The sequence below is a fragment of the Eublepharis macularius genome, chromosome 4 (assembly GCF_028583425.1).
Source record: "Eublepharis macularius isolate TG4126 chromosome 4, MPM_Emac_v1.0, whole genome shotgun sequence".
Lineage (NCBI taxonomy): Eukaryota > Metazoa > Chordata > Lepidosauria > Squamata > Eublepharidae > Eublepharis > Eublepharis macularius.
The window spans coordinates 140,624,233-140,642,519 of NC_072793.1; the positions used below are offsets into that span (position 1 = coordinate 140,624,233).

General features: G+C 41.8%; 1 protein-coding gene across 5 annotated transcripts in view; it reads left to right on the plus strand.

The window, feature by feature from the left end:
• FOXP1 (forkhead box P1) overlaps window positions 1–18,287 on the plus strand; it is a 714,752-nt gene that overhangs the window by 414,930 nt on the left and 281,535 nt on the right. For all 5 annotated transcript variants that reach the window (XM_054975302.1, XM_054975305.1, XM_054975306.1 and 2 more), the window contains one exon: window positions 12,742–12,923. In XM_054975302.1, the coding sequence (XP_054831277.1) occupies window positions 12,753–12,923 (171 nt within the window). In that variant the 5' untranslated portion in view covers window positions 12,742–12,752. The remainder of the gene's footprint in view (window positions 1–12,741; window positions 12,924–18,287) is intronic.

An 18,287-nucleotide genomic window follows, 5' to 3' on the forward strand; every position in this document is an offset into this window, starting at 1 on the left:
CCAGAGCCTCTTTCTCCCTAAGTACTAAATGAAATTTCAGATTTCAGATATGTCTAGACATAGACAGTGTGTGATAAAGTTGATAATACATTAATCATTTTTAACAACAGGTAATATGCATAATTTATGGTGTTACACTGCTATCTTTTTTGATATTTATGATGGATAATGCTCAGTTTTTGCCCTCATATTACTGCTTTAAATTATACCACAAGAAAATTAATGAGAAAGTAGATTTATGGGTTTCATTTGTTTGTCAATTTGGAAATTAATTGGGTGTTAATTTTAGCCGTCCCTCATCAGACCAGGTCTTTAGTATGTGTGCATTACTTTGCATTCATTGAAGCCTACCTCCCATTTACTGTGGGTCACTAGCTTTGCATACATTAAAATAGCCCTCAGGCTCATTCTCTTGATTACTTTTTGAGCTGCCATGCATTAGAAAATTTACGCCTTTCTGTTATAATTATGAAAATTCAGTATAAGAGGATGGTCCTTGCGAAACAGCAAATCTACATTGTTCCGTGGCTTTTCAGGTCTCATGTAACTAAGTTCAATTATTATTATTTTTCTGTTTGGCAATATAAAGTGTATCACGCCAGTCTCTATTCTGTGACCTCCAGCCTTTGAAATCTCAAAGACTAATTTAAATTCATTAAATGAGCCTGTTAGCATAGACAAATATACACATACCCAAAGGTTTCCCCCCTATATTCTTTGGCATGTTGATTTGAATTTTTACACTTCCAGAAAGTGGTTCTGTCATTAATACCCTATTATGTTGGTATTTACACTCTGTCAACAAAGCATTACTTTCAAGAATAGTTAGTACTACTTTGATGTATGGTAGAGTATAATGTTGATTTGTTTCTCAAAAAGTGCTATTGAAGAAAATATTCATTATTCTAAAGGAGTGTAAGTCTGAGTTTTGCCTGTTTGGCCATTTATCAAGCAAGTCAAAAGCTGAGTCTCCATTACTGTGCATAAAAATCAAGCTGCATTGTACCTTTACATCCTGATATCCTCCCTTGTAATCCCCACTAGGGCTGTGCATGGGTGGAGAGATTCAGTATTCCCGCTTCGGGTTTACCTGAAGTGGGAAACAGATTTGGAATACCCCCAAATCCGAAGTGGCAAGCTGCTTCGGATTCAGGTTCCAGAAATTGCGTCGGTATGCTCTGTGAAGATTCAGATCATACTGAAGCAAGGGGGGAAACTCCCTCCACCACCACCTTCCCTGGGGCAACCCCTCCACCCCCACTCCCCTGGGGAAACCCCCCCAACCCTGGGGAGATCCCTCCAGCCCCTACCCACTTACCTGGCAGCGGGAGGGTTATCAGCTGGGTGGCAGGCCACTGCTGCTGCCACCACCATGGTGGCGGTGGCGGCAGCACAAGGCTGCGCGGCCTGGAGCCAGCTGGCTCCTCTGCCACTGCGCTGCTGCCCGAGCCTGCGGGGTGGTGGGGAAGGCCAGAGCCGCCTCCTCCAGCCCTTCCTGCCCCTCAAATGGCCGCTGCGGTGCCGGCGCACCACGGCCATTTGAGGGGCAGGAAGGGCCGGAGGAGGTGGCTCTGGCCCCCACCACCCTGCAGGCTTGGGCAGCGGTGCTGTGGCGGTGGCAGAGGAGCCAGCCCGGAGCCGCCGCAAGGTAGGTGGGGGGGGAGGTGGGGGTTGATGTTTAAAGGGCCCTTGTCACGGGCTGGGCCAGCCCAAGCAGGGTGGTTCAAGTCCAAACCTTAAGGCCAAAGTCAAAGGGGAGTTCCAAGAGCAAAAGCCAAGTCAAACCGGTGGTCAGAGCACGAGATAAAGCCAGGAGTGAGTCCAGAGTCCAAAAGCAAGGTCAGGCACAGTCCAAGGTCAGTCACCGATAGTGTCAGGTCCAAAAGCAGGCACGGGCAAGGTTCACGAAACACGGAGTGGTTGCAGGCAGTAGACACGTTGCTTCCATGCCCAGCAGTTCCTCCAGACTGGCTCTTATAGCCAGGCGTGGTTTTCAGCCAGTTGCTGGGGCTCTATCCTGCCACTACTCATCATCACTCTCCAGCAGCTGGCATTGGCTTAAGAGGCGAGCACTGCGCCGTCTCTCCTGCAGTTCCAGTCTCTGGCGCTGCCTGCGGCGTTCCTTGGGCGTGGGTGAATCTGGGGGGGTGGAGGCTCTTGGCTGCGCTGCACCTGTAGAAGTCCCTGGCTGAGCTTCCTCTGTAGTATTGGAGCTAGAGGGTGCTGGTGCCTCAGCTGCTGGTTGTAAGCTCTGATCAGCCAGCAGCTGTTGCTCCTGATTGCTGGCTTCTGCTGAATCAAGGCTAGGGCTGGCTGCACAGGGCTCCTCTTCTCCTGAGGAGTCCTGGCTGGCTACACGAGGCTCCTCTCCTCCAGAGGAGACCTCACTCTCAGACTGGGCCATGACACCCCTGCTGCTGCTTGCAAGCAGCGGCGGGGCCCTTTAAACAAGTCCCGAAGCTTTCCGAAGCATTTCCAAATGCTTCGGAAAGCTTTGCTTCAGGAATACCGAAGCTTTCCGGATAGGGTCCGTTTCTGCTTTGGGTATCTTTACCCGAAGCGAAACCTGAATTGCACAGCCCTAATTCCCACCCAGCTATGGCTGGGATATAAATGCTCAGGGATCTCCATTCCTACTTGTGACTGAAGAACAGAGCTCTGACTCTCAGAGATTACCCTCTGAAAATCTTGTTGGTTTCAATGGTGCTTGTGATGATTTTAAGTATGTGTGTGTCTTTAAATGCTTGGTGTGGTACAGATGAAGATGAAGAATGGGGTTGAAATAGAGGGATGTGTGAGTGAGATGATTGGCTGATGACTGAGAGTGTGGGCAGAGCGAACTGTAGTTTTTAGTTATTGAGTGGAGAGAAATAATTCAGTCTGGGCAGAGCAACCTGTGTGGAAGCCTGAGGGGATTCTCGTTCTAGTTCATTTAGGCAACCTGTGTGGAAGCCTGAACTGTGTGTGTCTGTGAGAGAACTTTCATTCTATTTGATGCAGGCAAACTGTGTGTGTGCCTGAAAGTCTGTGTGTATTTGAGTGATTCACTTATCTGTAGCAGGAAAACTGTGTGTACACCTAAGAGAGAAAGTTTATGAAGATTTGTGTGACTGAGCCTATGTGAGGAAACTTTAAGAACTGAGAACTATCTTTGAAACCATCAAGCTTTACTGCTAGAGTGAAACGGATGTGTTTTTGTAAAAATAAGTTTTTTTAAAAAAAAATCCCAGAGTATCTGTTATTCCTATATCCCATTCCTTTCCTCAGGACCACATAGTCCCCACAAAGGAGCCTGACGCTTGGGCACGTTATTAAAGGGGAAATTTAAATTATTTTGGAATATAATTCCTGGTGGCAGCAGTCTACCCAGAGGGTGTAAGAGAAGGGTTAAAGGCAAAATCTAACTGAAAAATAAAGAGGGACATAATAGTGCCATTGAACTCAAATCCTGCTGTGCACAAAAAGGTGTTGTGTGGGCAGGTATATGCTACATTCATGCTGGAGTATGTTTGAGAGCATAAGAAATAATACAGTGGCTTGTATGCGACCACACAGTTCATTTAATGGAACTACATTTTCATTTGCAGTAGTGATTTTCCCTTCCTCAGCAGACCCCATGCTTTACTTGATGGGCATGAACAAAATTTAGGAGTACTTAGTGGAGCACCGTGGTGATGGTGTGGAAGATCCCACACTGTGAATGGTTGGATACATCCCAATATGTTTGTGTTTCTCTCTCTAGTGAACGTACGGAGTTTACAACATTAGGTTGCTGGCATCTTAAAAAATTTATACAAGAAAAATGTAACAGAAAAACAAGAAGTCCTGTGATTAAAAAAAAAACCTACAAAATTTATAATGACATTAGCATTATTACAAGACAGCATCACTAGATGTACAATTTAATGAAATGCATTTATATTTCCCTCTTTCTTGGGCTGTAGAACTTTCATAGTGCCATTTCATTTCCAAGAGCTTTACAAACATGTCTTTATCGTGACAATCTGTTGCCCTGCATAGGATTTTGAAAGAGCTTGTATGGATCTCTTTCTCTCTTGCTCTCTGAATAAGCATAAAGATGAAATAATGCATATTATATATGCAATTATGTATTTCCATGTACAAAAGCTCCTCCATTTGATTCATTATCATTTCAAAATGGATTTTAAAAAAATGTATGTGAATTCATTTAATGCTGTTATTCCATGCATGGATTGAGATATCAGAGCTCATCTAGTCCAATCCTCTGAAATGCTGAGAAAGACTAGATTGAATAATCCCTCCTGCCCACAAGATGCTACTGTACAAAAGGGACACCGGAGTGGTACAGCTGTGCCATGGAAAAGGCAGGGGCACACCACATACTATCATAGGTGCATCAAGGGGCCAAGTTAACAATCTTAATAATAAACAGGTTTCTTAAGACAGGGTGCTTATTTCTACCATACAACATTGATTTCCTTCTTAATTAGTGATGTGGACAATACGTGGTGGAGCATGAGACCAAAAGAAAGGATTAAGTAAATTTTCCTGTTTCACATCCTGGAAAGTACTATTCTTGTAGCTGAGGCCAAAAGCCCCCATATCAGTGCAAAGTCTTTCCAGAGAAGATGAGAGAACTACAGAAAAAGTGTGGACAATGTTTCTGAAAGGTCCCCCCCCCCTTCTGAAGACAACTATGAGAAGGCTGGCTACAAATAATAAGGTATTTTCAATGAGAAGAGATACACATGTTTTTATGTGTTGGGGCTACCAGCAATGGCTCATAAATTAATTTTGGCCCAGGTACTACTTACACCCTTACTTCTAACAAATGTTACAAGTAAGCCTGTCCAAAACAAATGTTACAAGTAAGCCTGTCCAAAATATGCAGTGAATTGCAATAGCCAAAAGTTATTAAAGCTGCTTCCACCTCATATACTTAACTAAATTAGACCTGTTTTAAAATGCAAATTTTTTACTAGCAAGTCTGTCTTCATTGGGTAGATGGTTGAAGGTTCTTTTCTCTTCATTGTGTGCCTTTGTGGACAGTGCTTACCAGAGACTGAGGCTTTGGGTCTAGGTCTGCTTGAGACTAATGTTAGCATTAGCTCTCCTCACCATAGAAATAGAAATATATTACATAAATCTGTGTTTAGTTTAATTTACACATCCTTAAATGACTGGGCCAAGTTCTTTAAGGGCATTTATTCTGCTTCATATAAATAATTGATCAGCCAAGTTAATTTACTTCTGCCTGACTTGGTCAACTTTAATTAACTGCCCTAGAATAAAGAGTGATTTTATTTGTTAGCTTGAAATCTTTCACAAAAGTGAAAAAATAAAGGGCTTTATTTTGAGGAAGGGAATAACACAGAAATTATAGGATTCTTACTGATAGCCTGTGTGTGTATGTTTGCTAGCAAGCATCTATAGCAAATATATTGAGTGGGAGCCAAAGAGCCGTGGACAGAGCTCAGCTCAATGGATGGCCCTTTCCCCATCTGTTGAATGGGTATGTCTTTTGTAGGTCCCTATACCAGGGAGCTGCTTAGTGAAAAGCTGTTTATGGACATCATGGATGGCAGCTGGGGAGGGGAAAGCTGTAGAAACTGCAGAAGTATTTTCTACATGCAGGACAACTTTGGATCCAATCCATGGAGAGCAAGTAGGCACCCATAAAATACCACAAAGGGCTACCTCACACCTAAGTACTAGAGGTGTATGTCGGGTGGTTTACTGGAAAATGGTCCAGCCTTTATTGTGTTCTTTCTCTTTCTCCTTGACTGGACATTTACCATTGATGTGCACAAACAAAAATAATTGACACATATGCCAACTGGCTCTACTAATTGGTTGGCCAGTACTGTTTTATGTCTTGGTTGGTAATTTACTGAACTAAGTTGTCCCTGTTATGCTTTTGAGAGAGATTTAGATGATGCCTTTTTAAATACTAGGATGCTCACTTCTGTGTGCACTAAAAGTTCTCATTCTTCATACTTTAGGCATCTCCTGGGGTCTCAGTAAGTTAAATATGTGTACATACATATTTACGTACACACACAAACCCTATATAAAACATGCAAAGTAAACTGTAACTGCAGAGCCAGTGGTGTAGTAGTTAACGTGTTGGACTAGGATCTGGGAGACCCAGGTTCAAAACCCAACTCTGCCATGGAAACTTGCTGGGTGATCTTGGACCAGTCACACACTCTTAACCTAACCTACTGCACAAGGTTGTTGTGAGGATAAAATTGAGGAAAAATGTATGTTGCTGTGGGTCCCTATTGGAGAGAAAGATAGGGTACTAGGGTTGCAAGATGGTCTCAGGCAAAACCCTCGGACAAAGTGGTGATGGGGCCCCCTGGTATTCACAAAAGAAATGGCTTTGCTTGCACACAGAGCACGAGCATGTTCCAAGCCCACTGTGGTGATGTCATATCTGGCTAGGCAGTTTGGCTGGCTGCTTCCCCAGACCACAGAACGGGCCAGCCAGCTACTCCCTGGCATGCAGGACATTTATATGTCCAGTATTTAAAATATGTTTCCCCTGGACAGTCAAAGGAAAAAACTCGACTGTCCTGGAGAAATGCGGATACCTGAGGTACAAATCAAGTTAATTTTGGGGTACAAATGAAGTTAATTAATTCAGCAGGCAGTTGAGAATATTCAGTAGTATGGAACTCTTGCAGGGAGGAATATTCCATGATCTCAGTGCAACTGTCTTTATTTCCATCTATTGAGGGTATGAAAAATACCAATTCAAATGTTCTACTCCCCTTAGTCATTTCCCAACTTAATTTATGCAGAATTGATTGATCTGTTACCTGTCCAAAATGTTCCTATTTATCAAAAGTAATTAAGCTATAAACTATAGCTGAACCTGGAATTCCATGACTGGAACACTCGACATGTAATTTGGACTTCGGTGCCTTAACAGGATTGGCACTGCAACTCTGGGGAAGGGGAGGGATTAGAACAGAAACACACTGGTTCCCTGGTCAGTACTGGCTTTCCTGGGTTGCTTTAAGCTGTGGTAGGGGGGAAAGACGGGTTCCTCTATTTGCATGCATGGTACTAATCAGCAGAGCAAAGTTTGAAGCCTTCTTCTGGCCAAAAGAGCCTTCCTTCCAACTTTAGAGGCTTGTTTTTCTTCAGATTTGAAGAACCCTATTCTCTTTTCTCTGTGTTCCCTCATCTTGTGGTACTGTTTCTTTAACTTCATTGGCATTTGGTCATTTTTTTAAATGGGGCAAATGAAGGTGACTGCTGTAGCCACTGCTTCTCTTCCTGCACCCAAGAACAGCTTAAGAAAAAAATGCAGTAGCATGTATACGACCTTAGGTCATATCATTCATTGTAATCTGGAAAGTTATAGGAAGTTACAGAAAAAAACAAGCCCAAGGAATTACTGAAGTGATGGGGTATGGATGCATGGGTTCAATTTCATATGTTGTTCTTAACTAACCAGATTTTTAGTGGCAGGTTCTAGGGACATTGTACATATATGAATTATTTCTTCTTTTATTCCGGTTCTTAATTTGGCCCTGAGGCCTTCATGGACCAACAATTATTCTTGATTTCCTCTCCCTTTCCTTTAGTTAAGGGATGACTTTCCTTTCTTACCCTCCCTGAGAAGCTATTTAATTAAGTCATAAAAAGTATGCCTTCTCTCCACAGAGTTATTAGTAGAATTAAATATACAGAGGAATTCTAATGGTCCTTCAAGCTATTGTGTCTTCATGTAACCCGAGAACCTGAAAGAAATTATTTGGATAAAAAGACACCATAAACCAGATGAACTGTTTTTTAATCTAAACAGGACGAGGAGATGTTGTGCATGGAAAATGACTCTATTAGTGCCAGTAGATCCCTCACTGATTAGATTATAGTGTACCTACTAAGGTCCCTTTTCTTCCATAATACTGTTGGCCTGACAACCTCAATAAGACAATTCCTTCCCATGACACTGAGGATAATATAGCCTCATGTAAAAAGCCCTTGCTGTATATCAGGACCCCCCACTGACCCATCCTCTGACCAGACTTATGACTCTAACTCAGAGGGTTCTAGCCAGAGTGACCTGACCCAGAGAGTTCAGGAGAAGGTCCTGAGAGGTTTGGACCAGTGGACCAAGAAGGCCATCAGGACCAGTAAGGGCTTGACACTGCTGGATCAACCAGTCCATTATGTTCAAGCTCTGAGTACTAGTTCTATCTGTTCCTGCCTCAGCGGCCAGCCAACCAAGTGACTGACTCCTGAGGTGTCCAGCTGACCAGACGGAGGACACTGTGTCTCCTGCCCATGCTGATACTTAACCTTTTGGATGATGGTGTAGTGCTGGCGTGGAAAGTGCCCTACTCTGATTATTCCCATGAGGGCTGGTGCTTCACACATTATTTTATCTACAGATGAAGAAGTTGTACTACATTGGTTCCTACACCATAAGCATAGTGTAAAAAAAAAAGGGACCTGAGGAGCCTTCTCTGTCTCATGATAAATAAGAAATTAGCACTGAACACTGTACCACATAATGGATATAGCCCAAATGTCTAGATATCTATATTTAGCAGCAGGGCTTTTTTTCTGGAGAAAGAGGTGAGGGAACTCTCACCCAGGGTAGCTCCTGGGAGGAGGTGGTGTGCCTCTCAATACATGTGTGCATGTGCAGCTCATGCACTCTCCCGGGACTGTATGATGATGTCACTTCCAGGAAGTGATGTCATCACGTACATGTGGCCACCCTGGCAATGCTCCTGTGTTCCATGGGGGGGGTCCGATTCAGCTCCACCGCAGGGGAACACTCCCCTGCCCGGCAGTGGCTGAATCTGGGCCATTTCAGGCCCAAATTAGGCCAAAACAGCCCGGATCAGCCTGGAACAGGCTGTTGCCACACCAGAGAGCACTCCCCTGCAGGCCAGCAGCCCTAATCTGGCCATTTAGGGCCCATTCTGGGCCCAAATTGGACCAAAGTGGGCCAGAAATGGCCCAGATCGGGGCTAAAACGGCCAGGATCGGGCTGGTGCCAGGCAGTGACCAGATCCAGGCTGTTTTGGACCCGATCTGGGCCCAAAATAGGCCCTTTTAAAAATACCCATGTGACACCAGTCACGTGGGTATTTTAAAGAGCTCCCGGAACGCCGTTCTGGAGTGTTCCCACTCAAAAAAAGCCCTGTTTAGCAGGCTTCTAGAGCTCATTTCTATAAAATAACAACAACAACATTTGATTTATATACTGCCCTTCAGGACAACTTAATGCCCACTCAGAATGGTTTACAAAGTATGTTATTATTATCCCCACAACAAAACACGCTGTGAGGTGGGTGGGGCTGAGAGAGTTCCAGAGAGCCGTGACTAGCCCAAGGTCACCCAGCTGGCTTCAAGTAGAGGAGTGGGGAATCAAACCTGGCTCTCCAGATTAGAGTCCCGCACTCTTAACCACTACACCAAACTGGCTCTCAAATAAAGAAGAAGAAGAAAAGAAAACAGCTTACAGTAAAAAAACAGAGAAAACAATTTATCACTCTAAAGTCAATAAAAGCAACAGCACATCAAAAATAATTAAAATGTAATGTTAACACTATGCGATGGCCTTCCAGAACAGAGAAGTTTTCATCTGGCAGTAGAAGGATGTAAAGACAGGGCTGTGGGATAGAACTGCAGTTCAGAGGTGGTTGTCAGATATGCCTTCATGCCAGTCCTCGTTAAGCAGAGTGGCCACCACTGCTTTGGCAAATGCTTGGGGGGTTTGGGGAGGGTGGAGTTTGGGAAGATGTGATGTCACTTCTAGGTGATGCCCTATGAATTTCTTCCAATGTATATGATAATGACCATAGATACACGAGGAAATTCTTTGAGCATCACTGTGTAGGTCATTTGCCAGCCATTTGTTCCCCTGCTCTTTAATTATTTGAGGCCAGGGGACTGAGCCTGAGGGCAGGGGAGGTTATCTACTGCAGAGTAAGTGAGTGGAGGTTAGCAGCAGAGAGGGAGGGCATGTTTTTTCTGGGGAACTGGTAAGATTTTACTGGGTGGTTATCACCTTGTATAAGGTAGTTTACACTGAATGTGTAAAGTGCCTTCAAGTTGCAGCCCACTTATAGCAACCCCCCTAGGATTTCCAAGGCAAGAGATGAACAAATGTGGTTTGCCATTGCCTGCCTCTGGGTCGCGACCCTGGACTTCCTTGGTGTTCTTCCATCCAAGTACAAACTATGACTGAACCTGCTTAGCTTCCAAAATCTAACAAGATCTGGTTAGCCTGGACTATTGTTTAGCAAACAGGGAAAATTACATTTAATATAACTACTACTGTTGCTATATATTGTTATTGTAGGGCTATGTCTTTCATTAGCAAGATATGACCAGCTCTATGGATTCTCATTATGAATGTCCAAGTATAAAGATTAGCTAGTGGCTGTAGCATGTCTTTATTTTGCCATAAGAGCAGCTCAACATTGAAGCCTGTAGGTTGGCCTACTATCTTGACACAGCCAGCCTGGCCTCCTAGATTCATGCCATGGTAACATTGAAATTAGATTACTGTAAAGCACTCTACATAGGCCTTGCCTCAACTGAGGGCCAAGCTACAAGTGACGAATGACACTTGAACGGCAAGTGTATTTCTCCCTGTTCACTTGCCCTCCACTCAATCCACTTGCTGTTCAAGTGTCATTTGTCACTTGTAGCTTGGCCCTCAGAGACTCCAGTTAGTGCAGAATGCCACATCTCAATTACTATCAGGAGCTAACTGGGGCATGCATGTTACTCCCATTCTGCAGTAACTCTTTCATCTACCCGTCAGTAACTGGGTTTAATCCAAGATATTGGCTATCACATAAAAACCGCTTCATGGCTTTGGTCTCTCATATTTGCAGGCCTGCCTTTCTCCCTATGGTCCTTCATGGCTGTTGCATTTATCTGAACAGGGCCTTCTGCAGGTATCAAAAGCTGCTTATAGAGACACATTCTGAGAAACTGAGAGAGCCAGTTTGGTGTAGTGGTTAAGAGTGGCAGAACTCTAATCTGGAGAACCGGGTTTGATTCCCCACTCCTCCACTTGAAGCCAGCTGGGTGACCTTGGGTTAGTCACAGCTTCCTGGATAGAATTGCCAGCTTTGAGTTGGGAAATTCCTGGAGATTTGGGGGGTGAAACCTGGGGAAGGCAGGGTTTGAGACAGAAGGGACCTCAGCTGGGTATGTCCATCCTCCAAAGCAGCCATTTTCTCCAAGGGAACTGATCTTTGTGGCCTGGAGATCAGCTGTAATTGCAGGAGATCTCCATCCACCACCTGCAGGCTGGCAACCCCATTCCTGGAGCTCTCTCAGCCCCACCCACCTCACAGTATGTTTGTTGTGGGAATAATAATAACACACTTTGTAAACCGCTCTGAGTGGGCATTAAGTTGCCCTGAAGGGCAGTATATAAATCAAATGTGGTGGTGGTGGTGGTGGCCCTCACCTTTATGGAATGGTCTGCCTGCAGAAAGCTCCTACTGTCCTGGCTTTCCCCAAACTATGTTAAACTGTTGTTTTATTGAATTACTCAGGAGTTCTATTCTACACAGGAAACAAGGTTGTTCTGTAAGGAAACAGTTCAGAGAGATGCTTAGGTAAAGTGATAGGGACTATAGACTGTACTACTGCGTACTGTCTGTTGCTACAAGTATGCTCCTACTGGTTAGTTTCAGTGTTGTTTAATGGAGTTAGAGAGTGCCCTCAAGTCACAGCTGAGTATGGTGTTCCCTGGTGGGGTATTCACGGCAAGAGACCAGCAAAGGTGGTTTGCCTTTGCCTGCCTCTGCAACCCTGGTCTTCATTGGAGGTCTCCCATGCAATTACTAACCAAGACCAACCCTGCTTACCTTTTGAGATCCAACAAGATCAGGCTTACTTGGGCTATCCAAGTCAGGGCATGTTGTTTAATATGTTGTGTTAAATTGCTTATGTTTTGTTTCACAATTGTTTCAGCTTTATACTTGGATTTCTGCTTCTTTGCAAATTCCTGCAATCCATACCATATTATGTTGCTCACTGAATGCCCTAGCAGTTGATTGTATTGACTTACACTGTGTAATATGCCTTGAAACTCAGTGAGAAAGAGGGACTATAAATAATGTAAATTTTAAAAAATAAAAAGAGGAGTAAACAGTTGCAGCATGATATGGGCCATGTTTGTAGTCAGTCTGCTGCTTTGGTTTAAAAAAGAGGCTAATAAAGAAGGTGACACTTATTTAAGGGCTGTGATAGTTGAAGTTCAAAAGGATAGGCAGGGTGTATGAGACCTTGTATTCCAGGCCACAATAGATGATACTTTCCAAATGAATTTTCCTTTGTCTTCCTGAAATCTGCTCCTATGGCATATTTCCTTCCCTGGCAACCAATAGCAAGTCTAACATTGGCTGTTAACTTTCTTGCTCTTTTTTTTTTAAACCCTATTAATAACACAAAACATAAAATATCTTGCAGGGTTCAGAAAAAGTGTTCTGATTCAATTAAAGAAATGTAGTCATTGATGCATATGTTTGGAGATATGTATGTAAAGCTGTTAAATACTACTATCTTTTGAACAAAAATTTACTTTGAAAATGAAATAGCTGTACTAACAGATAAACATAAACTAGTAGCTTGAACCATTAATAAAAATATAAATCATATGAAAGGAAAGGACAAATGTTTACAGTAGTGGCAGGCTTTAAAAAGAGGACCTTATATACATATTAACAGCTGGTTTATTGCCCCCTCTCTCTTAAATTATTTCAGGTTTTTGAGTCATGATGCAAGAATCTGGGACTGAGACCAAAAGTAATGGTTCAGCCATTCAGAATGGAGCGAGCAGTGGCAACCACTTGCTAGAGTGTGGCCTTCGGGAAGGAAGATCAAACGGGGAGACGCCTTCCGTTGATATTGGTGCCGCAGATCTAGCCCATCTTCAGCAACAGCAGGTACTGTAGTTAACATTCTAACTTCCCCCTAAAGGGGCAAGAAAACGAATGAAGCATTTGACTGAATAAAAAACAGTGTGATGTATTTTCCTGCAAGCGAAGTACTTGGGATAGTACTTTTGGAATGCTTGTTTTCTGTCTGTCTGTATGACACTGTAAGCTTTGGATTTTGGAAAAAATGTAATACAAATGTAAAAAGAAAGTTATGTTTATTGTTTGGTATAGCTTTTTTAAAAATTCAGGAAGGTATAAATACCATTCCTTGAATTTGTTGTCTTTGGTTACTGCACAACACAGTTTTTAATACAAAATATGAGAACGTTTGTTTTCACAATAAAATATATAGTTAACTGAGCAACAAATGGTTTAATTTAATAGGTAGAAAATTTCATGCTGAATGTAAGTATAGGAACTTAGCGAATGATTGGAGTGAAACTAATTTTTTTATTTTATAATTTTTTAAAGTACCTTTTTAATGTAGCTCTTTAAAAGAGACAAAAGGTGAGTTTTTCATGGTTCACAAGTATGTTTATACATAAAACTTTGGTCTTCTGTAACTGTGACAGTATTTTGAACATCTTTTAAAGAAGCCTTTGGCTGCTGTTTAGAGACTCTTCAGAGTGCATGACAATCTTGTCAGCAGGTTGTTGTACAGTATTTTAAAAAACTACGGAAACATATTTAAAAAAGCAAGAAGGCAGCTTAGCTATCTTTTTTCCCCAGGATGGAAAAAAAAACCCCAGAGTTCCACAACAGTTAAGCAGTTTGAGATTTGCATGATGCTAAATGAAATAGGCAGTTATTTCAGTCATTTTCTTCCTATAGGATTCTTACTTGAAGTGAGAATACAATCAGTGAGAAAATCACAGCCATGCTGAATTCATTACTGCAGTAGTCACACAAAACCATGGATAAAATTTCAATAAGTGCAGGCCACAGTTGAGTAAACAGTTGCACTGAAACTTAATTCCTGTTGACTTTTCCCTCATTCTTCGCCAGGGGCACATTCTGAATCCTAGTGCAAAGACAACAGGGGTTACAGCTTTGATTAATATAGGACAGTGGAAGGGAATTAGAACAGTAAAATATGTTGGCACCATGCAGGACACAAAAGCCTTCTTTCTAAGAGGCTTCACATCGAAATGAACTAATTGCACTCTAGTGTATGATTTGAGCATAACACTGTTTTGTTTTATTTTTAGTCCCAGCTTTTTGTTGTTATATATGGGGATGGTGGTCTATAGACAGCTTCCTACATGCCAGAAATGCAAAGTCTAGCCATTTTATCTCTTTTCACCAAATAGTAATCAGCTTTAGGGATACCCCCTTCTGATATCTCCATAATCAACCCCCCTGCATAATCAACCAGAGGGGTCATTGTTGATTGAAGTGATACCTTAATTGTGCGTGTAACATATTGCATAACTCAATGACAGCCCATTTGGGTACATAAGGAGAAGTGATGATACATTTCAAAGAGAGAACTAACTGTACAATTCTAACCATTGAATTCAGTTGGCTTAGACTGAAGTAACTCTGCATAGGATTGCACTGTAAGTGCCTTACAGACCAGCTCCATTGTCTTGCCAAACCAGCTAGATAAATTGCTTTTCTTTGCCCTGAATATGTGACACTGAACTGGCAAGAGAATTTCCATCATCCATGAGTTCCACCAAATTCACAAGTCACTAGTTATAACTCTCTTTCACCTTTTCCTCATTTACAATCATATGTTTGGCTCTCAGTCTTTTCCTTCTACCTTCAAATTCCTTCCTTTTAATCATTGTATTTTGTTTTATTGAACAAGCCATTTCACACTCTAATAGCATATTCATTCTATGCATTTGCATATATATTTATTTTTGAAGGTGGATAATATTCAGATGACCCTCAAAATTCATTTTGCAATGTATAGATCACTGTGGTTTCCAGATCTTCTAGTGCTAAATACTGAAAAGGGGGAAAAGAAACGTTGTTTTCAAACTGCTAATGCAAGCATACAACATACAGCATAATGTTTAGATGTTTCTCCCTATACAACATATGCTGTCAGGTCACTTAACAGAATGCTTGATATAAAATGCTCATTCAATAAATATGAATGGCTGTTAAGTAAAACTGCTGTTTCTTGGCAGCCTTGCAGTATAAACTCTTTATTCTTCACCCCTTTGACAACTGTATTGCATTGTCTGATTTATCAGAAAAAGGCACTTTTTGCTTTGTACCTTTATCAAATATACTGTTAATCTCTTTCTTCATTACAAGTAGAAATTCAAGAGATATTTTGATAGCTCATCTATCTAGATTTTCTGATTCTCTAGAAAATATGATTGCTTATTATATCGGATTATAGTGCTACTCAGGGGTAAGCAAAGCAAGTCAAGCATTTCTGTGAGGATGTTGCCAGGAAAAAAAATGCTCAGCACGTTAAGTCAAATTTATACATATTATTTCATCACAACCTGGAAAGCACATTTTCACATTCAGATGACATAAATGCTTGTATTGTTGGTGGTATGACTCGGTTTTGTGCTCCAAAATTACAAAAAGGTTCAGAATTGTGAAAATTGAGGCATGCAGTCCCTAAGGTTCTTGATGAGGCAAACTGGCTCAGTTTATTATCATGTTATCTCTAAATGTAGTATAGAACTGAAAGCATGATTTGAACTGCTTCTTTATGTTCAGTGCTCAGCACTGAAACTCCTATTTCCATGATACATAGAGTTCCAGGGACAGTGTAACAGCTATTACGACTTGTCAATTTCAGATATCATTAACACAAATAATTATTTAGAAGCCCACTTCAAACCATGCTGTTTGACTCTGGTTGCATGGCATAAACTTCTAAAATGCAAAATCTTCCATAAACTTTAACAAATAATTCATACATATTTAAATCTGGTACTCACAATGGGGGGTGGGTGGGTTACATGCAAAAAAAATAAATATATTTAGGTGTGGTCTCTTTCCCTGACATAAAATGCCTATTAATCTAAAGAAAAGCAAACTTTTAGGCAGTTCTGTAGATGTCATTCATGGGATAGAACTTCATTCCAGTATCGCTTTCACGTGCAGGAACATGTGTATTTGCTTTGAACAAAGAGGGCAAGAGGTGTGTGCTTCTTGAAGAAAAGGAGCTCATCTGCTGCTTTCCTTCTGTCTATCTTGCAGAGAAGAAGTTAAAAGGAAGGTCTTAATCCTAGTTCATAACATAGGTATGCATGTAAACAACAGATAGAATTCAGATATTACAAGCATTCACATCATAGATTGTCACAAATCTGTTTTGGGCCCTGGTTACTCTTGTACTTGCGCCCAGCATTACTCATTGGCCACACTGTATTCCTAATCCTAACTGCTTGTAGGCTGTGCATTTACTCAGGCTTTGCATCCGTCGTTTCATACATTTTTATAAGTCTGCACCCTTGTGGTGGTGGGCTGCTAGTTTTGCTTTCTGTTATGGTAGTTCTCTCCTTTCTGACTCCTGACATCCAGTTCGTTTGCATCCTGACCATGTCTCTTGACCTCAGTGATGAGCCTGGTTGATACTTGTGATACATATTTTTGTAATCAGCATTGTAAGAAATATATTGGTTTTGTGATCTAGTATCAGCTTCTTGGGAAACAGTTACATGGGCCTTGATTAAAATATCGGTCTGCATTTAAATATTGTGACTGATTTCATCCTTCTTATTTAAGAGACTTAACATCACACTGGCAGCAAGTGCAGGTGCCATAGATGAAACTTTCTGAAAAACATTGGGAGGATAGAGAGTAAACCTGAGATTTATAAGACACCGAATCATAAGAATCTAGGCAGCTACTGACACAACTCTTTAAAAAGTCATGTACGAATACAACTGTTGCAAGCAGGTGCCTTCTAGGATATGCATATTTATTTCTAACAAAGATGACTGTTTTCTGGACCACGTGTGTACTTTGGGGACAGATATTTCCTACCCGTGAGAGACTTTATTTAGATGTTTTGGCACCATGCTTTAACAGTGTAATTAGCAAAACCGACTTCAGTATCGAGATAGAGCCAGGTTATTTCACAGTGGTTCTAGGAAGGGTCAGTCTTTTTTTCTGGGATAGCATCTGTTCTTGATCACAGGCAGGGTCCTCTCAGAAATGACACCAATGGTATAGACTTCCTCCTCTTCTGCCAGACCAGCGCATGCTTTGTAGCTTGCAACAGAGTTCTCTTTCTCTCCCCCCTTCCTCACCTACCCTCCCTTTATGGAGCATGGTGACAGCCATTTCAGTTTTATTTCCTTTTTCCTTTCCCAACTTCACTTTATAAAGGTCAGATAGAGGTCATGGGGTAAGAAGAATCATTAACATTGAAACTAAGGGGGGAAAACACACTCCAGTGGATGCATCTTTTTGTCGCTCTGGTTCTCCTCACCTATGTCCCTCCTTCCTCTGGTTCCTCCCACTGAGAGCAACAGTTGGCCTCTTCTTCCAGCTTCTGTTTCAGGAGAACAACCCAACCACATCTGTATTGATGCCAAAGTATCTCAGACTGTTTATGTTTCTGGACCCCCCCTCCCCCCCAATATTCTAGAGGTCCATTCCCTCCTGCCTACTTGCCTGACTTTTTCTTCCATGACTGCCCAACTGGATTTCTCTGCAAAGTTAATACTGATATGCACCATAGCTACTATCTCTGCCTACCAGCCTGTCCAGACAGCATATCATTGTCTGCTACCTTTTTACTAGGCAAGCAAGTGAAATGTTGGCAATGAACACAAATTTCCATGTTGTGCTCTTTTCCCAAATACAGAAGGTGGATTCCACCTTTTGGCAGCTGTTGTCATATTATCTCAACCCCCCACCCCCACCCCCACCCCAAAATCTGTGATTAAGAGTAAAGGACTGAAAAGGCATACTGTTCAGATATATTTAAACTCTGGGTCTTTGGGGAGGAACTAACTAAATCTGTGCCAAGAATTATCAGATATCTGATTGCTAAGACCCTGCACATGATCCGAGTGTTTTTCCTCAATATATAGTAACAACATATCAATCAAACTTGTATTTGCAGGAATCTTCCATTTTAGTAATTAAGGCACTGATTTATAGCTATCTCATCCACTACCAGGTTTCCCAGCATCGTTTTTAAGCAGCGTCTCTTGATAGGAGAATATAGATGCACTAATTAAATCAGTAAAATACTCATATTATGATCATAAACAAATCTTTTCCCACTTTTCCCTGGATAGTTGATGATATGCCATTATTGCGGATATATGACTTCTTTTAAGACTTATACATATGCCTTCTCATGATAACTACTGAACTGTAAATTGTAGATGGATGCAGTAATTGGCACTAAAAGCTCAACAACATTTTACATTTAGC